Source organism: Vanessa cardui, chromosome 10, assembly GCF_905220365.1.
Source record: "Vanessa cardui chromosome 10, ilVanCard2.1, whole genome shotgun sequence".
NCBI lineage: Eukaryota > Metazoa > Arthropoda > Insecta > Lepidoptera > Nymphalidae > Vanessa > Vanessa cardui.
In genome coordinates, this window is record NC_061132.1 from 9,993,379 (window position 1) to 10,019,797 (window position 26,419).

General features: G+C 32.6%; 1 protein-coding gene across 1 annotated transcript in view; it reads right to left on the reverse strand.

Moving 5' to 3' along the window:
• Positions 1-7,569: 7,569 nt before the first annotated feature.
• The window catches only part of LOC124532692 (GAS2-like protein pickled eggs), a 79,480-nt gene continuing 60,630 nt past the window's right edge, over positions 7,570-26,419 (reverse strand). The window contains exons 3-5 of the mRNA XM_047107719.1: positions 16,940-17,503; positions 12,868-13,540; positions 7,570-9,369 (exon numbers count right to left, since the gene is read on the reverse strand). Of these exons, the coding sequence (XP_046963675.1) occupies positions 8,474-9,369; positions 12,868-13,540; positions 16,940-17,503 (2,133 nt within the window). The 3' untranslated portion in view covers positions 7,570-8,473. The remainder of the gene's footprint in view (positions 9,370-12,867; positions 13,541-16,939; positions 17,504-26,419) is intronic.

The following is a 26,419-nucleotide window of genomic DNA, read 5'->3' on the forward strand; positions in this document are numbered from 1 at the left end:
AATTTTGATGTGTTCGAGATAATTTGAAGGTAACTTAAATTACGTACGAATTGTTGTATTCAGTGTATTTGTAATTTTCTTTTTCTCGTCTTGCCTGAGGTTTTCTTTCATTCAATTCGATGTCAGACACGACCTCGCGTCCCTGGATTCGTCTAGCATTATTCAAACATGCTGTCTTGCAAAAGGCTTCGTTCACAATAAACACTGAAGAAAGAAATAATTCACGATAAGAAAACTAGATGGCGACACTTTAAATTTTTTTTTTAAAATGAATTCATACTTACACAGTCCTATAAGGAGAAAATATAGGACCAAACCTAAAATAATAGCATCCCATGATATATCAGCAGCCATGTTTATATTATAAAACTTTCATTCTAATTGTACAGCTTTTGCACCTTTTTAAAAATATTCAGTCCAAAATTATAGATCAGAAATAAATTGTATACGGATTCTATTACCCAAAAATACCTGTTTGTAGGCTTGGCTAACAAGGTATTCTAGAATTTCGCGTAGCTCTGATGAGGCCTCTAAGAGACAAATAGGCAGCAAAGATAATCAGGAGAAAGAAAGAAGTCTCCCAGAAATGAGTAATCAGCAACCGAGTGCTCATTTTCAACAACTGGGGCCTTTTTTTGAGATACTGAATAAATTGGGTGGGTTTTAATGGTCCATGGTAAGCAAATGTTATTTGAGGCTGTCAAAGTCAAAACATTAAAATCAATCTGTCACTTATATTTCTTTTTAAAATTCTTTATTAAATAAGTTTCCACCTGTATTCAGCAATAATCTGTAATCATTTAAATTTTCAAAACGATCTTATTTTATTTAGGGTTAACAACATTAAATGCTTAAATATATATATACAAATATGAACTAAAATTAGTTACTGTATAAATCTTGACCGCGTGGAATGGTGGCAAGAATGCTAGCAGCATTTCCCCGTTGAATCGCAATTCCGATCCTCTGGGCAAAAAACGAACCAGCCCTCCTGTCACCAGTGGAGGCAATGAGGCGAGGTGTGATGATCCTTTTTGCACAACTATGGGCCTAGCGTTTCGACAGCAAATGGAACAAAAAAGTAACTAGATATAATACACGAATACTTAGTTATTTTTTTGTCTTCAGCTTTTTCCGCAGCGGCACCGGCTCTTAACATTATTTCTCGGATATGAGATGGGGCCAACGTGTCAACACATGTAGCGTCCCACACAAGGGCCCGACCTCGTTCCCAGGGAAATAATGTTAATCCATCAGGTCTCTTACCATCATCACGACTAATTCCACGAGGCTCAGTAAGAGCAGGAACGTCGATGGTGGCAAGAGCCCTTTTTTATTATGTCATTAAGAGAACCGTGGCGGAAAAGCCTACCTGAACTCCTTGGGCAAGAGAGACCATGTAAACCGAAAGAGTCTACCTCCTTTCCACACGGGCATCTGTGTTCAGAACACAGAGGTGTTCCCAGTCGGAGACCAATCGATATGCGAAAACATTCATTATCTAAAAGTGTCCCAAGATTTTTAGAGGGTAATGAATTCAACCAGTGACTAGACTCTTTAGATGATAACGCTAGAAGCCTGGCACGGTCTTGAGCACTTGTTAAATTTTGTGTCAAACTGTGTAGCGTAGCGTGAACCAATGAAGAATCCCAAAGTTTTTGTTTTGTAACTTCCTTAGGGATATCATCATTAGGGCACTTTACCTTCCAGGTCTCTATCGCCTCAGTGACATTCATGATTTTTACTGATTTTGATTTTAAAATTTACAGAAGAGAGAAAGGCCGGGAGGGCAACACTTGATATTTTTCTCACGCCGATGCCACCAAAAGGAATGGGAAGTGTAGCTTGAGTCCAAGAATATTCATCAAGAGATAAATTTAGAATTTTTTCTAAAGCTTTTTTAAGGGTGGCATCGATTTGATTGGTAAGACTAGGATATTTCCAGATTGGGCTCGCACGTAGAATGTACATTAATTTTGGAACAAAAAGGCAATGTTTTAAGATGGTATAAGCTATATGAGAATTTAAAATGCCCAGTCTGTCAAAATTGTTCGAATATATTTTAATTTTATCGTTAAGAATAGGCTCTATGCCCTCATGAAATAGTGGTGCACCAAGGAGGCAAAGTGTATCTTTATGAAGAATTTTTATGTTAGGTGCAATTTTATTAAATTTATCTTTTGCCAAACTAATATTTTTGTGAGTTAAATTGTCCGTAATTTTTTTTTCACATTTTGAAAAATTCAATTTAACACCAATTTTATTAAATTGTTCTTTAATTTTAATTAAATCTTCAATAACGTCATCTACTATACCTCCTATAGTTCCATCATCTAGATACCAAACGTTTAATTAAGCAAAAAAGAGCAGGACCCAATGGATCTCCTTGCTGAACGCCTACATTAGAATGAATTGTATCTTCACCAAAAAATAATTTGGAAGGTGAACTATAACATTGCCAAACGTATGGGTAAATTTCAGGCAGATTAGAGAAGACTTCGTTAAGCAAGGTTCCTCTATCTAAGGAGTTAAAAGCATTGTTTACGTCAACTTTCAGAAGTACCTCGGCCTCGTTTCCTTTTAGAAAGGTACGAGTAGAGTGTACTGCTGCTTCACAACCACCTCTGCTTCCAAAACCGAGTTGAATTGGTTGAAATTTGGTTTTTAGGGTGGAGACTATGTGCCTACATGCTAATTTAGATGCCAAACGGCAAAAAGTGGTCCCGATTGCTATTGGACGGATACTTCCGTCTTTTTTATTAAAGGCACAAAGTCTTGCACCATAAAGATGTGGTAAAAAGGATGAAATCACCTTACCAGATAGCATAAAATTGCAAAGATTAGTTATGTCACTTAATAGGGCCCTGCCAGCGTCACCGGCCGAGGCACTCACAAGATCTTTAAGATGTTGTGGAGTGATACCATCAATGCCACTAGCAGACCCGCTAGAAAATGACATAATGGCGGCATAGGTATCTTCATCCTTAACCTGTAAAAAATTGTTCTGTGTAGGCGGGGGCGGAAGCACAGTTGTTGGGTATGGCAAAGGATGCTTTTCTTGCAAGGATTCTAACGTTATATCATTGAAAGGTGCGAGGGTATCGCTAGAAAAAAAAAATGTGAGCTGCATTATTAAAATCTCCATCCATTGCTTTATTCTCAACATTTTTTTATATCAAATTTTTGAGGTCGTGATAAGTATTTTGGAATTGAAATTTGGTTATCTAATAAACTATTTTGTTTTAATTTGGTCGATAAGGAACCATTTTTGGTTTTATCTACATGAAAAAATTTAAAAAATTTAAATTAGAATATTTTTTTTTATTTTTTATATCTGGTCGTTATTTAAACTATTCAAAATGACTAATTAGGTAAGCACATGCTTAAGTACAGAATTAATTTGAGAACAATATCATCTCCTCATCATCATCAGCCTGTGTTTGTCCACTGCTGAGCATAGGCCTCTCCAAGTGCACGCCACTTTGGTCTTTCATCTCATGACATAAAGTCTATTTCATTCGCTGAAGGAGTACGATAAACAAATCTAAGATTTGCGTATTTTTTGATGCGATTTGCTTCTGGTTCGGCTATATGTAGTTCCACTAACAGTACTTGATTCATGCCATTATTTATAATATAACACTATTCTACTTAACGACTTATATCAACTTTATTAGTCATCTTTATTAGCCGAGATGGCCCAGTGGTTAGAACACGTGCATCTTAACCGTTGATTTCGGGTTCAAACCTAGGCAAGCACCAATATATATATGTGTGCTTAATTTACGTTTATATTTCATCCCGTGCTCGTGAAGGAAAACATCGTGAGGAAACTTGCATGTGTCTTATTTCATTGAAATTTTACCACATGTGCATTCCACCAACCTGCGTTGGAACAGCGTGGTGGAATATGTTCCAAGCCCTCTTCTTAATAGGGAGGAGGCCATTAGCCCAGCAGTGGGAAATTTACAGGCTGTTACTTTACTCATTAGTCATCCAAAGTTCCAATAACAGCTTCGTCCATGTTCAAAAAGGCATTTAAAAAAACATAGATTACCGATACCTAATATATTTGGCATACGTTCTCGTATTGGATTAATATATAGCATGCATGCATTTTCAACGATCGTAGTCACAGTTCGTTGAGACAGAAGAACTTTCTAATATTCCTATGTACTATATATTCCTATATACTTTTCAAATTCCAAACGCTTGGTTCGATGGTAAGAAAACTAGAAGAATTTGGAATTTTTGAAATATTTTTATATTACCAATTGTACACATATGTCAATTGAAATTTTATTTAATCTATAATTGCACCTTTCTTTGCTTTGCGTATTGTTTTGTACATATAACGTTTCATGACCATGTGTAAACGCATGTTTCATGCTTATAGTCCGTTCCAACCACAGTTGGACATAACTAAAATAAACAACATTTAAGCTTGGATAATCTAAGATACAAGAACTGATATAAACTGCTATCAAAATATTCTAAGTAAAATTAAAATGGATATAAGTAACTAGAATAGGGATGAATAAATTTGCATCAATCAGGAGCTATTAACACGTTCAGTGCCAGCGACACGCCTAGCGTGTTCATGCGAATTTCTATAGCCACGCCGCGAACACGCTAGGCTTGTTCTAAGAATTTCAGTGATATCTTAAAAACTAGGCTAAATTATTCATTCAAACTAATTGTGTGCAATCTTCAAGCGATAAGCTACTGAGTTTTTAAGTGGCCCGTTAAAAATAATATTTTTTTTTTATTTTACAAAAAAATGTCTTTCGTAATGCCGGCGACACGCTAGGCTTGTTCACTTATTAAGGATAATCATAGATTGTCAAACTGTTTTTTCAACAAACCACATTTTATTTATGGCTTATTACCAATTTGTTGAAAATTGAACTAATTTTGTTATTGTTTTCTCAAATTTGCGGAACTTTGTTACATTTTTTTTTTGTACAAATATCTATTATTATAAAAATTTATACACCTTTGTAGTATAAAAAAATATAAATAAAAATTTTAACAAAAAGAAAAACCGACTTCAAACAAAACACTATTTTAAAACAAATTAATATGCACGAAAAAGTAATAAAAATAATTGCGTATTCAACATATTTTTTAGAGTCTTCCTAAGTTAAATGAAATGAAAAATATTAGACTACTTAAAAGTCGATTTACGATTATATAATGTAGTTATAGTTATTGAATCGAATTAATAACCTCCTCCTTTTGAAAGTCGGTTGAAAACTATATAAGCCGTAATTCTGCCATTCCTATTTAATAACAAAGTTTATACTAAATTGTCTTACTTTGTGCTATGTTGATACTGATTATGTATTACAAGTACCTATATGTTAGTTCGATTAATCATTAACTACCACATACATACACCAAATATATAAAATTAAACACTAAATAAGGCTGATTTACCTTAAAAATGTAAACTCATGTCAACTTCAAATTCGTGTTACAAGAATTGAAGTAATGAAACAATAAAACGAGTTTAGCTTACAAGAAGCTTGATTGTTTTTTAATTATTTGTTTATTAATTATTACTTATTTAATTGTTCTTTATTATTATATCAAGACATGTGCACCGAATCGATATCCTATGACCTTTGAACATTTCTAGCAACTAATAAGAAAGTGAACGAAACAAGCGAGATAAAAATTGATTTTAGAAATTAATAAGTATGTATTTGAAAAAACAAAAAAAGAAGGTGGATTTTTATGGACACTTTATGAAGAGAAATTTAAACTCTGTTTTAATTTGTATTGAAAGTTCTATTTTATTTTATTTGATTATACCTTGCTACTTTCAAACTGACCCGCGTCCTTTGCAGGGATACAACAGTAGATAACAGGTAACAGTATATATCATGAACAATTTTTTTATTGAAATACGAACTAAATCATAACGCGATAAAAAGTATATATCAAATTCGACACCAATATAAATATGATATGTGGGAATTTATTAAAAAGTTTTACAACCACTGATTCATTATGATGTTTAGTTACCATAAAAGCGGTTTTTTGTCATAATTCCGGGATAAAACACTGACAACATCATTCTAAACACCTTAATTATTGCATAACACAAGAAATATTAACTAACAAAGACCGTTTTAACAAAAAAATTATCATTTTTTTGTTCCTGTGCCAGTGGACACGCTACGCTTGTCCATACAATTTATCTAGCGATGCCAGGGACACGCTTAGCGTGTTCGCGGCATTATGTATGGCGGCATCGCTATGAGCATAGGAAAAATTTAGGTGGCAGTGAACGTGTTAAGTAGCATACAATACAGTTGAACTCTTAGCAAATCACATGGAATACGTAGATTTGGCTGTATTTAAACGGTTTGACTCAATTTTGCTCCATAATAGGTTGTTCCTTTTTCAAACATAAAGATTATAAATAATGGAATAATGTAGTCAGGAGGGATAAAGGTGGCCAGTGTCATAATAAAAAGAATAATATATCCATTAAATGCTTAACGCTTTATTCGGAGTGTTATAACGATTTCTATGGCATAGTCACTGGTAACATACGTAGAAGAAACAGTAATCTAATAAACTTAGCCTCTAAAATAGCTAAGAGCACTCAACTGTCATAAGATCACCATATTTTATAATAAAACATTTAAAAAAAAGTAGAAAATTATATGTAATCTTAAAATAATTCTTATCAATAAATATTTATGATAATTTTATGACATTTAAGTAGAAACATATTGCATTACAGCTAGCTTATAAATATTTTTAGATGTTTTTCAGAGGTAATATATCAAAGATACACAATTTAAATTCAATTCCAAAAAAAAATTATTATTGTCAAAATAATATTATATAAAATGTCGCAAATTACGTCGTAACTAAATCTAATTATTGAAAATTACCTCTGAACTAAAAATGTTTATATTGAAATATATAAAATGAGCGATTTATATTCACCAAACAATCAATTCAAATATTATTTGATAAGTCATATTAATCAATAAAAATCAATATCAAATAATATCTAGAATAAAATGTTTGGTGATTACCTATATTTTTTTAATAAGTATAGGTACTGGGCAGAGCATTATAAAGTGCAGATTAGGTAAGCAGTACAATTCATAGCTAAAGAGACAACAGATGCTCACAAAATGATAATAGATTAAAAAATATAATTAACCTTCTTGGTAAAAAATATTACAATAAGTATCGGTAGTTCAGAAAACAATTTTTACGTATTTAGTATGAACTAATTTGGATATAATTACTACAAAATGTAATAATAAACAATGTATCTTTAATTATAGTCACGAACGAACGAGTCGCTGCGAACGTTAATTTAATTAACATTAAATTATTTATTTACAACGAACGTAACGACTCTATGGTATACGTCATTTTGACGGACGGCCATTTTGTAATTTAGTTGACATTTAATTCATATACTGTGAAAAAATATTTTTAATCTACATTTAAACTAAGTGAGGTACGATCGCGGATGTCGTTATTATTGTGCCGTTTTTTTTTACTTTTTTAAATTACCTTATTTTTAATCTATTATTTTAAATTTTAACAAAATTTGCAATTATAAGCTCAGACCCTTTACATCCTACTTAAAAAATGAGATTACTGAAAAGAACAACAGTCAATGGACATTGACGTCTTTTGAATTTTTAAATGCTTGTAAGTTGACTTTTGAGAGCCGGAATCATTGTAAGATATACTTAAATTAAACTTAAAAATATAACTTGTCATAATGTAGAAATATATCTACTAATTTTAATGTAACGTAACATTGAAAAATTGAATAATACTATTAAAGATTAAACATCTTAGGTAAACTTAACTTATTTTTTTTTCTTTCGTGTTTCGTAAGTTAAATAAAATAACTTAAAATAAAGTTTCAATTAATAATTAGCACCATCTAACTTTATGATTTCTTTTTGACAGCATTCCAATTGACAGAATTATTTGACTTGTTTTAGTTAGCAATGAAAACCTAATTTTTTTCTTTTCTTGTCATTTTGGTGATATATCAATGGACTGCTGTCAACATCTTTCATAACCACATCCTTACTTTTATCATTTTTGTAATTACAGGTCAAAATATGAAAAACTACAAAATGTTAATTTTAGTCAATTAATTATTCCTTACAGTAAAACTGCAATCGAAAAAAAATTACGTTTAATGAAATTAGATATTATTTTTATCTTTTACAATTAAACGTCTACTTATTAAAGATATGATAGAGATATTGTTGTATTTACTATGTGTAAATACTCAGATAGCCTACTTATATATGCCTTTAAAGCCCAGCTTTGCGATCACATTTCATACATTCACTTTTCCTAGCATTATCCGAATTCACAAAACTCACGTGCTTGACTGATCACATTATTTTGATTCGAACATGAATCTGGTGCAAGAATATAAGTCTTTTCATTCCTGAATTTATTCACCAGGTCATTGGAATTGAGATGTTGATGTTGATCTCCGGCAGCCTATAGACACTGGAGCCGGTATCCTAGACGCTCCGTTCCTTGGGTCTTTTCTAGGCGCAGCCAATTGCCTAGTACTTGTCGACCGCTCCAATTTCCCATCAGACATCACCCAAGCAGAAGTGAAGTCAGCATAATCAGAGTCTTTAGAGCTGGTCCTTGATAAGGAATCCTCTCCTTTCGAATAAGTTCTGATGATCTCTTTCATTTTTTCCAGAACTGTTGCATCGTCCTTTGCAGTCTCAGTAGATCTTAAAATTTGTTCTAACAGGGGGCTCAAAGCCTTCTGATGAGTTGGGGATCTCAAGGTAGCACTACTAGCTCTGAGCGGCGAATTTCTTTTAAACGCCTCATTTTGAACTTTTGGCTTAACCTTAGGTGATTTATTGGGATTTTCAAATGTATCGGCTCCAATAGTCGGTCTTGATTTAGTTTTTGTTTGATTAGGAGCAGTTCTGCCTCCCCAAGTATTACGCGCTGTTGGTGGTAATTTTGGCGCCAACTTTGGTGATGATTGTAGATTGGGCGTGTGTTTAGGGCTCGGGGTATTTCCTCTACTTGGGGTTCTATTTCTGACTGGAGAGTGTGGAATGCGGCTTGCCTGTCTGCTCCTAATGGTTTTGACCGGTGACTGCGATGCATCTCGTGTCGGTCTAAGGCTTTTGCTGGGCGAATCATTATTTTCATGAACTATAATGCATTCTGGACTCGTACGATTAGACTTGTCCTCTGAGCTGTTCTTCCTACCGCCGTAGAATGTGTCTGAGAAGTCTGTTTTGCGAAGTCCTGTGTTCAAGCTAACATAGTCGTCAACGCGATCGCTTTTATCTACGTGACAGCCGTCGTCGTGGTCGAGACGCTCTGAAAAAACAGAATGACAGAAACTTTAATCAAATAAATTTATAATATACAAAACATGTTGATAAATACAAAGGACCATATTAAGAGACCAGTAAATTAGCCAGCTTGATGGCGTTGTAAGAAATATTTGTTTATTGAGAAGTTCCTTTTGAAATAAGTACGTTAAGATTTTAGAGAAAAGGAAAAAAAAACAAATTTGATGTATATTTTAGAATTGAATACCACCACATTTAAGAATCTCTAAACATACTCGTTAACAGCTTCAGTATTGAGATAAATACCAACCGTTATCATATTAGGTAACTAGATTATAGATCTATGATTGTTTATTTACGAAGCACTTTATTTAGATAAGCAAAGGTCTTTAATGGTAGGCGCCGTTATGCCGACTCGATTGTTCAGCCTAGATTAGATTATGAGAATTATCGTTTCATGTCTATTTATTGTTGCCTCTAGTTCCTGTATCGCCATACTGCGTATCTCTTATTACCTTTTTTGTCAAGTTATAATATGAGGCTTCGGATCATTGGTGCCGTGTGCAAAGTTGACAGGTGAGATAAATTCCAAGCTTAGTTAGTAATGTGAATTATTTATGTTTGTATAATAACACATCTTTTGTTTTGATTATATCCTTATAAAGTAATAGTAGATTTTCCTCCAATTAGTATTTTTATAACGATATTTGTTAACGTCAAATTTAAGAAAATAAAAAAGCTTCTCTAAATGAGACATGCATCTCATGTCTCATTTAGAGAAGCAATGCATCCAACAAACTACAACAAATTCTTCTAACTTTTGCTACTACAGTCAATATGACGCGCAGCAAGTATTAGCTATAACTTGAATAATAAACTATAGTTGCAGGAATTGTTTTGTACACGAACATTTTACTGCGGTCAAAAAATCTTTACCTTTAATTTCAAAATCATTGTTATTAGAAGTATTTTATAGATATACTATAATTAGTCTTTTAAATTTGGGTGCATGATTTTAATGAGTATAAAATTGTAAAGACCACGATCCAACAAAAATGTCTAATTATTCACATTACTAATGGTAGCCCCGACCAGCGTTTCGACATTTATCTCAATACTATAACCCTTTAGCGTCAAATTGGACGCATTCTTCAATCCTAAAAGGTATCGTACAAACTTGGCCCAACACGCCTACATAATTGATTGTGATTGAAATGTAACTTTTATGAGATGCGAGGACTCATTTCTTGCCAAATAATATAAGGTCGACGCAAGGTTGATACATGTCCAAAATTTTAATATGGCGACGAAATTAAGCCATTGATGACGCATCGTTAAACGAAAAATTTTACAGATATTAAACAGGACTGGAGGCATTTTCTCATTATGGCTTCGATTTTATAAATTATTTGAGACATTCTTTAAAAAATTGTCCACTTAATAACTGCATTTTAAGACTATGTTTCTCGTGCTTCTTTCTAATTACAGTGATTTACAAAACAATTCAATGTATTAACATTTGCCAACATTTTAAAATAATTGCCAAAACATATACATATGGTAGGTATTCAATTTCAAGCAAAAATGTAAGTTGACTTTCGATAGCTCTTAGCCATACTCTCGTAACTATATTTGGTATACCGCATTGTGCTCTCCAAAAGAATGTCGATTCACCCTTCGATGTTTTCAAATAGTCTCACGTTTGAACGAGTTCGCTTATTCTCGAATTTGCTATGCTAAGTTAGCTCCTAATCAATTATTTATAGAGTTTAAATTTTAGTGCCTAAATATTTCAGTACTAAATCGGTAGTGCATTGTTCCTATCAAGGACCTGTGTTTTGCTTTCGATTGGGATCCTTTCACTTGATGAATGATTTTCGAAATGCTTTTGTTTACACTAAGTGTTTTTTTTATTTATTTATATAAAGTGAAAACAGTTTGTATATATTAGATGTATATACATTCAGTCAAGTTATTGTTTTTTTTTTTATGAACATGTTTCTTTTTAACTAGCCAGGACGTAGGATTACACAGTTAATAGATGCGATTCTTTCTGATCGTAGTAGTATTGATATTTGCCGATCGTGGTGTAAGGCTTACTACCAGACTAATAAGATCTACTATTCCAAATTGGTTACTTAAAAACTGAAATAATCAATTATCAAATAAACGTCAAACAGACGTAACGAAATTAAAGGGTGTTCCGTTTTGACTGCGATACAATAAAAACGAAAGATACGAGATATATTTAGTTGTAATGGCATCAGCGATCGATTGCAACCAAGTTTGCAATCAAACAATAGTACCATTCTGTCCAAACGGAGACCAACAATCGGTAGACAGCTGATAAATTGCGCACTAACTATAATTTGTTTATGATTAATCGAAATATGCATTTGGTGCGATGTGTACAAGATATGGAATGGAGTTCACATTCTAGAAAGATCTCGAACTACGCTTGCTTGCGAAAGACACGAAATTTTAATAAATGTCACACGACAAATAAGAAAATACAAAATGCGCGGCTTGTACAAAAACCTAAAACCAATTATTAACCAAGAAATAAATTAAAGTTACAATAATTCCCTAATTTCAAAGTAAAACAGTACTATAATAATGGTAAAGGTAGATACTGCGCAAATTATATTAAATTTCTTCCGTCACTAGACGTACATATTTGAAGAAAGTTGAGAAACAATTAGATATTTGAGGAAAGCGTCCATTTCTTACACTTAAGATCGTATATGTAAACAATGACACGTGAGATGCAGATTACCGTTCCACAATCGCTAATATTTTCACAATATCTTTAAATGTTTCCGTAAATATTTAACATACGTCTTGAGTTATAGAACTCAATCTTTCAAAGTAAATTATGCAAACAGATTTCGGATTACTAATAATAGTCCTTAAAAACGTTGAACCAATGCTTTCAATTACAGTCATGAAGTGACTTATTAAACCTGATGACACAACAATGGATACAGATAAAACAAAATATTGTTATCGATTGCGTCCAATCAATTAGATCATCCTATGCACCAAGTACTAAAATGACCAATCAGATCGTCCAATACGGACTATCCGGAACATATATGAGTAATACGTAACATACGGACGTACAAAAAAGTACAATGCATCGTTTAGTCTTCTAATGGTTCTTTAATGATTGCAGCTACTCATTTGATCCAATTTTAGAAAGCGTACAATCAATTTCTATTTCCTTACTAAGAAAAATATAGGCGATTAAGTATATAATTAATTACACATCTAGTACTGAACAAGAACATTGACCGAAATGTTAAACAGAGTTTTGGGATAGTACCTCTAGTAGATGCACAATATCCTATCACTGATAATGATTCAGATACAGTTTGTGGTACTCAGGAACTATGTATCGGCTATCAATATAAATGTATTTTTATCAAGATATCGATTGCATTCATGTTGTATGACCATATTGTCAAGTAGAATGTATCGTTGGATTCATTGGTTATATAATATGAAAAACATTAATATTTACCACTAAAATCAGCGTCGTCCATGGAGTTTTGACTGTGCAGCGAATATCTATTCGTTGTTTTCGTAGATGGCGACCCTTGTGTGGAACCTGCCACCACTCCCAAGCTTCTGTAACCCTCATCGGAAACTTCCGATCCATTATCTGAAGCGCTCTCGGCAGCTGGTGCTGGAGATACTGGTCTTGGGCTCTTATTCCTGACAGCATGAGGGGTCGGCACCAAGTGGTTTGACGGAACAATTTTAGTCCTGCGGTCTGGGGATGACGAATGTCTGCTAGGGCTATTATTTCTTGTCGTGAGATGCTTCCTACTTGGAGATAATGCTCTATCCATATCTCCTAAATATGGAAGGCTTGTTGGAGCATCTAATTTGTTGTTAGATAGATACTGTCCAGATTTTGGTTCATCATTGTACACTTTAGCTGAATATGGTAAAGACATTGGCTCGTAGTTCTTAGTTTCTTTGTAGTCTTTATATGGGAGCGAGGTAGGTCCAGGGTCTGGTCGTTCGTATGTGACGGTGGCTCCAGCGAGGTCGTGTTTCGGGCGAGCTAAGCGGGCAGAGAGGGATGTCCGATGTTGTGCCTTGCAGCGACAGGGATCATGTTTGTCCAGATAATGTGCCAGGGTGTCCCAGCCGCCTCCAACGCGTACCATTACGTGAGACCGGAGAATCTGTAAAAATAAATTCAAATTAATAACGAATATATAAAAACTTATAGATACAAATGTTGGATCATTTTGGTAGATTATTATGACAAGATCAGGTTTTTGAAATAAATTTATTTAGAATACAATATTTCCTGCCAACGTCTACAAGCAAAAGTATCTGTAGCCTACCAATGTAGAGACCAGAAGCTAAATAACAACATTTGAGATGGAAAATGTTGTCAATAACCAATGATATCGCGTGACTATGATCTATCTCAATGTATGGTTTTTTTTATCTTTATTCTTTCCTTATTGGAGAAGTCCATACGTACTATCATATGGTCCATTTCATTTACATCTCTGGTCTTAATCTAGCAATAATAACTGTTAGATTAAAACCTACTGCACTTATTTAAATGAGATTGCAATAAAGAAATCAGTTCAACTTCTTCTAATGGAATCTTCAAATATGATAACGATTTGTTTCATTGCGTAAAATATTAAAATCGTCTCTCTCAAATGCATGTTCTAATGGCTGTTACATAAATGCTCTGAACTATTTTAGAAGTCTATAAAAGCGAACGTTACACCATTAAGGCATCGATGATTCATACGTCCGTTCGATTCCTTCTTTGGTCAAATCAAATCGGTTGATATTGTACAAAACGTTTGGAGCATGACCTTTACTTACGGCCAGTTTCAAATGAGCCGCAACTGTTTTGGGTATACGTGATTTTAGTTCATTTGGAAGTTAATCTCATTGAAACTTTCCAAATCTACTTCAATAGTTACGTAGCTTGTTTACATACAATTAATTATTTAAACACACATTCCAAAAATGGCATATCACATATATATTAACTAGCTGTGCCCGCGACCTTGTACGCCTATGAACATAACAAAAAAATATATTATTGTAACCTAAGTTACGCTCTATAATATCAATTATCTGCTAGTGAAAGTCCCGTAAAAATCGATGAAGCTGTTCCAGAGATTAGTTGGAACAAACATACAGATAGACAAACAGAACGACACTAAAATAAAAAAAATTTATATGGAGGTTTTGCTAAGTTAGGATGTAAAGAAAATTTATAAACCAGTGTTGTCGATTGTGCTTGTAACGTAGGAAATGTATCATATAATACATGTTTGTTTGATATTTGCAACATCAGGTACCATCCGATTAAATGCCGGAGCTGGGAGTCAGAGAGTAGACCCTTTAATTTACAGTATAGTACAGGTTGGTGAACGAGTAAATGCCACTGGTGGTAAATGATCACCACTGCCCGTAAATAATGGAGCTGTAAGATGTATTAAACATTCCTTACATCGCCAATGCGCCGCGAATATTGGAACTAAGATGTTATTTCTTTCGTGTCTGTAGTTAAACCGGAATTCAACAACACTGATTACCGCTGTTTGGCGGTAGAATATCTGATGAGTGAGTGGTACATTCCCAGACTCGCTTTCAAAAAACCCTACCAAAAAATGAATAACAAAGCCCTTCTAACTCTTTTGATTTGTCAAGTCTATGTAATATAATTCATTTATATTAAAAAAATATCAGCTTATGACCCAGATGAATAGGTATTTAGACATTGATGTTGAATTTCCTTACGACATTTCCATCACTGCCTAGCAAAAGGTAAAATACAAACACAAATAAACACCAAAACTCGGTGTTGCTTGCTTGGGTTTGAACCAAGAATCTTCGGTTAATATTAAGATACTTGAACTATGCATGGACCAGTGGTTTGAGTTCAGTTCAAAGAGATTCATAAGATCGAACGAGATTAGAGATATGTATGCAAGTAAAATATTGCAACTATCATTCCATTTCAAAGTAATACGTGAATGGAATTAGAAAATTTGTCTATTTTTAGACTGTTCAATTTATATTGGTCCGGTCCACCAATTTAAAGCAAACTCATACTACTCGCATATTGTTCAGAGTTACAGTTCAAGATAAATTAGTTCTACGTTTTGGACTGTCAATCAGTCCATATTAAGGGACGCAAGGTTCAAAACGAGGTCGATAAACAATTTATAACAGAATAAGATTATATACTTTAAATATATTGTAATAAGGCACAAAGTCGTATTAAACTGATTAATCTATTTGCAAACGAAATTTTTGTATATATTAGATACTTTAGTAATTTTCTCACGATGTAAAACATTTGCAAACCACTTTTTTCCTTATACATTATACCTAATATGGCACATTTGCTTTTTTTTTCTAACAAAAAAATATATAAATTTTGTTGAAAGTCCCATTACGATATAATTTACATTACAATAAAAGCAAATCCTTTTCGAAAACTAAGATCAGCATTTCGAACGAAACAGTTATGCCTTATTTAGTCTACAATACCTTATTGAAGTCTTAAAACTAAGCAAACGGGTATCGAATATCATTAATAATCATTACAACTGCTTGCATTATGTTTAATATATCAATAATAATGAAAATCGATTAAGAACCATAACACACTGCAGATTTGAGTGCGATTGTTACATTGCGTTTTTGATACGCGACAGGTCACAGCGCCAAGTATGTACGTAAAAGTAAAAAAATTAAAGTAACAGTCTGTAAATTTGGTTGTCTGTCACGGCCGAGCACGAGATGAATAATAAACACAAATTCAGAACATAATTATAGTGGTGCTTGCCTGGGTTTGAACCCGAAATCATCGGTTAAGATGTGTTCTAACCACTGCGCCATCTCAGCTCATAGTATGTACGTAAACGTATACAAAATTAAGTCGCGCAACTTGCCGCGTTTATTGGTTAAATATACAGAAGATTTACTGCAACGACAATTTTATAACAAATACATACACCTTTCAACTAATATGATCAAAAATGTCATCGATTAATATAAAAAATACTATATATCAACATTCAAATGGGGGCTTTTTTGTGCCAAAAAGGCATCGATTATTTCGCCAATATCACGTGCAAAACCAACATACCATATACAAAATATCCTTCGAACAATCAGAATTCTCCCTCCATATTTTGACATACGAAAATAAAATATAATGTAGCCATAACTTCTTAGTCAGGGACAAAACTTTATATGAAAATAAGTGTTTGATAATCGTGCGAGATCAATAAACATTATTTATCCTATCAATTAGGTATTATTGTTCTGTTCACTTAGCATCTAGAATCTAGAATAACTCGTTGAGTAAATAAACTCAATCAATGTCAGTTTGTCTTCCTGTTTAACTTTATATGTAATGTGGTATGAAACTTGTGTTATTTATGTTAACTTATAAATAACTTTTTAAATTTTAAGTTTCAAAAACTTTACAATTTAACTTAAATACTCTTTAACGAGTATCGAAAGATTTAAAAATTTCATTAGTATTTTGTTTAATAAAACTAATGTTAAAAAATATAGGTTCATGAACTTACTCTGACGAAGATCAGCATTCTAGTGTCTCCAATCCTGTATTTTCCCTCCGAAACCCGTACCATCGGAAATTGGGTGGGGCACGAGCATCTCTCTACCAAATCTCTGACGCGCTCGTCCAAACTTCTTAAGTCATTCGTGACCAATTGGGGCTGAGGTGCTGACGGCACTAAGCCCAGCGCTGAATCATCTGGTCTCAACTCTTCACCGGCTAATTCCCTCTCAATCTGCTTCTCCATTTGAACGAGCAGTGGAGCGGGCATTCCAAGAACTGCTCCCTTTCTAGCGACTTCTAGAAGACACAAGACAACGTGCTTCTCGTTCTTCCGAAGACATAAATCGTCTGTTTCAAATAAGAGACATTCCAGGATGTCCAATGCTTTGCGGCACCAGTCGATGAAGTTGGATAAATTGTCTCTGGCGAAGAAGGTGCCAGCTTTAGCAGCAGGGAGCATGTTCACCGGTGGTCGGGTACGCAGTGCTTTCGCGAGAATCAGAGCATCTTCTGATTCTGGAACCGGCGAGTCAAGGATGAGTCTTGCTGATTCACGGACAGCGTTCGCGTGCTGCAACAAAAAAAGTACATTAATTAAATTACATAAAATTTATTGATGTGAATTATTTTCTAATGATAGCATAGACGCTTGGTAGAGCATCTCTAATGTCTTTCATTTCCAACTAAGCGTAAATGCTTTCAACATAAATAGAATAGTTTTGTTTATATAGAATAGTTGTGTTTATATCTTCAAACGATCTGTTTATTTGAACAGAATACTCTTGAGTATCACCCTTATAATAGTGTAAACTTTGGAATAAGTAGATATTATTATATACTTCATAAGAAGCCATTTTATCTAATATTTTAATTAATATCGTAATCGTTGTATACCTACAACACTAATTAAATATAATCATGAGATATCTATCAACAACTAATGACACTGCCAATTCTACGCCATGGCATATCAGCAATAGTCATATCATAGTTAATAAAGTAGTCTTAAACTTTAAATATTGATTTATTGTACATATTTACTAATTTATGTACCTAATAAATTACTGGCCGGTAGTAAAAAAAATATTTATGCCTAATTCTATTTTTAAGTAACGGAATATGATCAGATATGATGAAGAATATTCGTTTAAATTTCCAACAGTTTATAGGCCTTTACCAAATAAAGAAAATCAGTAAATGTATTTTCAGACAAGTCAATCATTCATACCAACTAAACTAATGTCTGATAACAGCTATATATGAGTAAATAGAAATAAATTTTCAAGCCACGGCGCCACAGATACCATTTACTGCCATATTTGCTACAAATAATGAATACCAAATTTGGTTTGACTCTAACGATTTTTTTCGAACTCATAATAAACTTTCTATACCATGTTCCACGAATTATATCCCATTTGGGCAAATATCTGTCAATTTGATAGAAGAATAATAAAGATATTTTGAAAGCTGTGACTTGACAAGGTCATTCAATGTTTAAAAAGTTTTTATATCAAATGTAATTGTTGTTTATGGCCATTATACTTTCATAATTCGAAAAATAGTGTTCGAATTTTGTCAAAGCAATGAGATTTCACGAATGAATTTTTCCAAGTCGCAGATGTCGCTAGCGTTTTCAAAGGCAATTGTGTAAAATTCAGACTTGCTAATGTTGTACGAGGAAGTGTTAGGTTTTGCTGCAGCATTTGTAAGGATTCATTGTTCCTTCGTCTTTGATGCAGAAACAAAAGGTCGCATGAAAGGGCTTGGGAAAACATGAAGTTACCTGGAGTACTTGTTAATGCTCAAAACATAATACTGTCTCGGTTTGCAGACAATACCTTGATTATACGATCCTCATGATTTCGGTCGAAGGTCATTGACATATATCCTAAGGATAACAATAACAACTTTAAATAATGACAATCTACTGTTTTGAAATAAATTGTTATAAAAATGACACATTACCTATACGAAATTAATACATAAAGTAAAATCTACCAGTTGGGTGAAAAATTAATAAGTTTAAAATTAATGCATATCCGTTAACAAAAGATAATTAGGAAAATAGCTTAACCGTGAACTTTTTTTATTTAAGAAAAAAAATCATTAAATAGTTTGTATATGTTTAAAAAAAAGTTAAATAAAAATGACGTTAAAACAAGATAATCTGTGTAATTACAATTAATAAATCAATGCAATGGATAAAGTATTATATCGGATAAAATTTCAGAGGAAATAGTATACAGTAAAATAATAGTGCACGGTAAGCTAATATTAAGACGTATGTAATTTAATCGTCTGAGAAGAGTAACTGCTTATCTTTCCGGTTCTACTGGGTAGAATCTAGATTTACAATCTGAAACGTTAGTTTAGCCAGGTATAAAAGCCCCTGTTTAATGGTCCCAAAGAAAGCCAGTGGTACTGCTGGTTATTTAGTGAGTATTCCGGAGTACTAGTCACCAATAATCAGATAATCACTAACGTATTGTTTCTTAACAAAGAAAGTAGAATCGTTTCCAATTCAGACATTATCTATTCACATATAATGAATTATTATGTATATAACGTAGCCCGCGGTTTTATCTGCATTGAAATTGAATTATATTTGTCTGCTTTATAAAATAAGCCTCATTTAAAAGTATAGCAAAAAAAGCACTCCACAAATTAACATATTTTAACGAGGTGAATGGTAATAGTGTCACTAAAATAAATACGTATAACAAGAACTTAAAATATGTAACAAATCCAGAATAATATACTAATCTACATTGAAAGTTTCAAATAAAGATTATTCAATGATCAATCAAGAACCTGAATATAAGAAGAAATAATAGAATAAGATATATAAGTCGTATGTCTTGCAAGCTATAATTGATCAAATCACAGGACAATTTTATATGCATAGTATTTATAATTGAGTTGCGTCATGCGCAGGCGCCGGTCGGCGTTGCTAATGTGATATCAAGCTTAAATAACAATAATTATATTGTTCCATATTGATTTCGTGTTTTGTAACAATATTGTTGTGAATTTAAATTTCAATTCAAGATTTATTTATCATAAGTCTTTTTACAAATATTCCGTTATATATATAATTATATCAGTCTGAAAAAAACAAAGATGCACGAAAATTTTGATTAAAACATCCACTGCCAAACAAAAATGCTTAGTACTCTACCGTTCCGATTTTAGCGTTAAGTCAGTGTAAAAACACAACTGACTTAAAAGAGTTACCTAATATTTCTTACAGTACTCATAAATCGCGCATTTGTTTATCTGTTTTTAATTAATTAAAAATATATATTAATAAATATATAGTTATATTAATAATATATTTAGTAACTTATGATTAGATCGTACTGGAGAAAATAATTTGTAAATAATTTTTGTTTTACTTATCAAAAAAATTATCAATGTTTTTTATCGTTACAACACTTTTTACTGTTTGTCCTATTTAAAATTACTATGTATGTAGGTATATTTATAAATGCGCGCGTGTATTTAAGTACGTAATTAATATGGCGATTTATTAGTGCAAAGGTTAAACTGCAAAACATGATGGCAGTATTATTAGCAGTAGTCTTAGCTTTGATATTTTCATTCATTTTCCTTTCATTAAACGTAGTAGAATAGGCTATTTGACTGGTTTTTAAAATCCACTTTATATTATTTAGTAGAGGTTAAGGAACCCAGTAACAGTTGTTTTTTTTTTATTTCTAGTACATATTTGCCGAAAAATAGCATATTAAAAATTCCATATTTAAATAACGCGCGAAAACGCTACTTGGACAATATGGCGCTGCAATGGGATCGGTGACGTCACTTTGCTGTATTTTAATCTGTGGTACACATAGTAGAAAAGCAAGGTTTACAAGAAAGTGAGTTCATCATAAGCCCAGCCAATCAGGAGCGTTTTGTTTCACGTGACATACGTTTGAAAAAATGCACTTTTATTTAAGTATTATTTTTTTTTTTTTTATTGATATTTTATTGATTTTTGGATAAATTAAGTATTATTTTCAAGTTTCGTTAGTAAATAACTATTTTTAAACTCATAATATACAGTGATTACAATAATTCACAATTTATTTTTCGCATTGCCGAATAGCCTATACTTTTACTATTTGATCGTTTAAATAAAATTACTAGATTTCCGGAAAATTAGTAAGAAATGAAAGAGCCGAACTGAGACGAGCTGGTGAAAATATTCAATCAGTTATTTTCCATTATTTAAGTCTTTTTTAATTTAAAATTGAGAAGCGTAGATTCGCCCGCCTAAGCAATTATGGGAATCTCAGAAATACATCGAAAACAGAATTTGTTACTTCTATAAATGTCCATATTCTAAATTTAAACGAACGAAACATAAATTATAAAATCCTTATTCTGATTCCGTATCTAAGATATTACAAAACAAGGATAGATATTCAAAAAGACACATTGAAATTGTAACTAGTACAATACTAACCGCGAACCAACCCTCAAGGCCGGTTACAATGTTTTCATATAATAAACGTTAAGCGTGAATTTAGTTTAACGGTTAAATTGATTCGTTACAGATAATCTAATATTTAAATATTGTTATTTATTTCGTTTTTACCTAAATATGGCGTCTTACGTTCGAATCTCGTTCGAACTATTCGAATTTTAATGACGTCCCACAATTGGAACGCAAACTAACTTTTTTTTTTAAATTAGAAATTTAATGCCTGACAAAGCATAACATTTTAAAGCCTAATGTTCGGTAGTGTTTTTATTGTACCATTATCGTAGTATCTTGGAAAAATATAGATAATCTCATATCGGAAGTGTTACTAGGAAAAGTTTTAACTTAACTGCAAATAAATTATTTTAATAAATATCTACAGGTTGTATGCAGTATGCTATATGTAGAAGCTGACTGATTAATTATATTGTGCTTATAAATTCCTGTTATTGGGAAGTTATTGCGTAGGCCGTTTACATTCAATCGCAGGGACATATATTTTCATATACTTTACAAAAGAATAACTGTATGGGTCAATTAGTGAATATATCTTGAATCACTGCAGAGGTTTTAGTGAGAATTCGACGAGAAACATTTAAAACGAATTATATAGAGAGGAACTAACTTCCCAAGTAGTGTATAAAATTTATACCACTTATATTTCGATCATGACTTTAGGTAATTATAAATATGAAAGCAAATCTGTATCTGTATGACTCTCTGTCGCTATTTCACGACCAAAACGCTGAATCGATTTTGATGAAATTCGGTATACCTAAAGCAATTTGAACTCCATGAAAGGGCTTAGGCTTTTTGCCTAACTTATGATCACCACCCTAAAACACGAGTGCAGCAGTGGGCGACTACTAGTTTTTATATCTATAGCAGACGATTTATCTACGTAAAACTTTTATTACAATCTTTACGACGAAATGTCATCGGTTATGTAAACAGTATCGCACGGAAAGTTCGACAGCCGCCAAAACCAGCTAAGGTCGATGACCTGTCATGTCGGTTCAAGGTCGATCGATTATTTCCAAGCTTATTATCATACTATTATTTGTTTTATAATTAATTAGGTAATTTATTCTACAAAAGTAGAAGATATAATGCATTAACCTCACATTATAGGAGGATCAGAACAGATTTCAGTAATGATCGTTTTTTGTAAGAGGTTTTTTTAATGACAAATTATATTACTATTAACTATTAAACCACACCAGCTTCGCACGGATGCAATGGTGATACTAGATATACTACAGTATTATTTCTTGTTTCTTTACTATATTGTCCATGTATTACATAAAAAAACTTTCCTCTTAAATCACTCTATCTATTAAAAAAAAAACGCATACAACTCCTTTGCGTAATTTTAAAGAAACATACATAGGGACAGACAGTAGTAAGCGACTTTGTTTTATACTATGTAATGATAACACTTAAAATAAATCGTACCAGTCAATATTTTATACCTAACATAAAACTTTCATTGACAATTTTTTTTATAATTATAAATAACTAAAACGATGTGCCTGCTGACCGTACCGTTCCGATATTATGATGTTTGTAGTTGACATTTATTATTATTTAGGGTGTTGGTTCATATATTAGGCAAAAAAGTAGCCTATGTCATTTCTTGGAAATCAAGTTTTCTTCATACCAAATTTCATCAAATTCGGTTCGGCGGCTTAGTCTTAAAAGAGCGTCAGAAAAACAGACAGATTTACTTTCAATTCAAAATAAAAATAAATGTTTCATAAATACACATAATAATGTTATTATCTATGTATGCATGACACGCACACACTGAATACATTTTCCTTAGACTTAGTACTTACTTGTTTTTATCTTTCCATTACATCTAATTGAATTGAAACATTACCAGAGAATTGCTACAAATGTAATTACCATCTATACCACTTAAATGAATATGTAACACTTTGAAGTAGCACGTTTGGGGTTCCGTACCTCTAGAGGAAAATTATAAGACCTTTGTCCGTCTGTCGGTCAGTCGAGACCCCTATATCTCAGTAACGCAAAATAATTCCAAATGCTGATGTCAGCGGACTCTTGGAGTTGGGAAATGTCGAATACCTACACTCTAAATGTACGTAACGTTTATAATGTTTATTTTTATTGAAGACGACCAGTAGTCAGTAGGAATGTGCTGCACTAGTCACCCTCACCATGCCAGCCCGCAATTCCTCTTCACGCCTTGTTTAAAGGCACCCAGGTTATAAGAGGATAGTAAGTATTGCAGTTAGACAGAAGAATACGTGTAGTGGTACCTCCCCAAACGACCGACCAACCAAAAATTCTTTCTTGTATTTAAAAATAGAACGACAATTTAAATATATTGCATATATTATAATAATTATGATTTTATATTTTGTCAATAAAAACAATCAATTTTTTACGTTCATTACCCTCCTTGAGATATATAAAAAAATATATTTATAAAATTAACATTCCGAAGTCTAGACGCTTGTCTTGTAATAAAATTAAATAAACTGCATTAAGTCGAGGTATCAATATCGGTTTAATCAATTCAGTGGTAAGCACAATTAAAAAAGAAAAATAGCTTTCATTGTAATGTGTCTACATTTTCATAGAAAATACTCAGGACAAGTCTCGACACTGACTGAAACTGACAAGACTGACACAAAATGTTGTCCTACTTATATTGAATTAAATTCATTAATCTATTTACTAATTCGTAACAATACAACTGCAAAAAAAAAAATAATTTCTTAGGCGTTGAAATTTATGGTATCTTACAATCTGCTCATGCGATACATAAAACATTTTTTTATTTAGGTAATTATAATTTCCATTTCTTCTTCTTGTTAATTAGGAATTGTACTATGTTTTTATATAAATCATGGTTACCCTATTTGTGTTAAATGAGGAAGTTATCACAGCACTTACTCGAGCACGTGTCTCGATTACAAAACGATACAATTAACAACACCAGAGAATATGTAAATGAGTGTTAATTTGTTTGTAATATTCCAATCTTAATACGTCATATTATATAACTATATTAAACCTACATATGTATCCAATGATTCTAATTATAAGGTGTTCTGGAAATTTTCGTTTAACGTTAAGCACTTAAAGCGCTTTAAGTATCTTTAGAAAAAATGCAAATAAAAAACGAATAACAGAGTAAGTGCTGTGATATCGCTGAAAAAAAAACAATACATGTTAAGCTACGGGTTTTATAAACATATAAGCGGCGATATTGATTTTCTATTTGCTGTATTACATTTAAGCATTTAGCTGATTTATCTAAAATATATCGATTTAATTCTGAACGCATCAACTGAATACGCTGGATCAACGAATAGTGGTGAAAAGTTAATATTTCTGAAGATACTGTAATACTAGACTGGCTTTTAAAGCCGATACACAATAAAACCATATTTGTTATTGAATTGTTTTAAGGTTGTGTATAAACTTTATATTGATTAGATGTATCATTTATTTTGAGGAGTCAATTGAACAATAGCATCAGATACAACGTATGACAAAAGGATAAATAAATCATGTGAATATCACATAAATCTGATTTGTCCCGTGAGAAAAGTCATGTCATTCATCATGATCATCATGATCTTGAAATCAATAAAAGCTTTAAAATAATCATGAAAATTTTACTGCATCAAAAAAGTAACATAAGAAACCTAGACTTGAAAGGAATATTTTCGCCAATGACGATTCAGCTAAGGTTTATTTTTGTCATATAGATCGGTCCAAGTTGTACAAGAATACAATCATGAAAGTATCGTAAAGTTATAAGTTAATAGATCATGCCCCCTGGAACTGTCCATTGAAAATCTTTCTTAATACCTGATCAAGTTGTCTATATATAGACACTACGTCCAGACCCAAAGATATTATTAGCACCAGGAAGTCGGTCGGTTCAATTAAATTCAACACGACAAATAGGCGTTGAAACAAATACGGAATCGCCTAATACGGCGAGGTATAATCGACTAATGGTCATAATCATCAAGATTCCATCTCAAGGCAATGCCAATACCGGCCCTAAATGGTCAGGGGACTTGCAACGAGGCTATCTAAAGTTCCTTCGAAACCCCATTACCGAAGGAATCGGTTTTGAAGTTTCCTATTGAAATCATTTTATAATTTTTGACTTCTTTCAGGTCTGATGGCTTGGTACAACGCGGCCTTGAGTTTCTGTCATAAAATTCAGGTTTCATGATAAAATTATTTAATTACATCGTAAAACCTTCAGCGGCAGTTCGACTGAACGTTGAGAGTGCTTATGGAAATAAGTGTGAAAAGTCTGCCTTGGAAATACGATATGTCACTCAGCAAAAACAGCAATATATTTATGACAATTAAAAATTATCGTTTCATATCATATCAATTTGCTGTTTTTCGAAACCATTCTAAATTTGTTATCATCATTTATGACGCTCAGTTTTATTAGTTGTAGTAAGCTTAGAGGTTAGGTATTTTGCGTTTTATTGCCTAATGCAACCTTCTTGGCATCATCAAAATGGTGGATCATAACATAAATACCGCCTATTCAGGAAGAGTTTGAGTTACACCATGTCTCGATTCCACGGGACACAGTAGTAGAGCATTTTTATTTATTTTCTCGGCAACTGACTAACTACATCCGGGTTTACGTATGTATCTATTTACTGGTCACGGCGAGTTGTTTATTAAACATCGTTCTCGTCTCATATTTTAATCATGATCCTACATATTTTATGGAGGCAGCCATTCGCAATCTGCGTCGATAAGCAAGAATGACAAATGGTTGATTAAATTTATAAAATTGTTTTTATACATTTATTATCGTTGATCGAACTCCCGATAAGTGTTCTTAAACACCAAAAACGGCTAAATAAATTCCGTTTATGCGATGTCGTCGCTTTAATACGTTTCATTCATCACGGTAAAGTCAAATTAAGGGTTCTTCCGCGTCTTATCAAAACCGTAAATCTGTTGAAGTGTGAATTT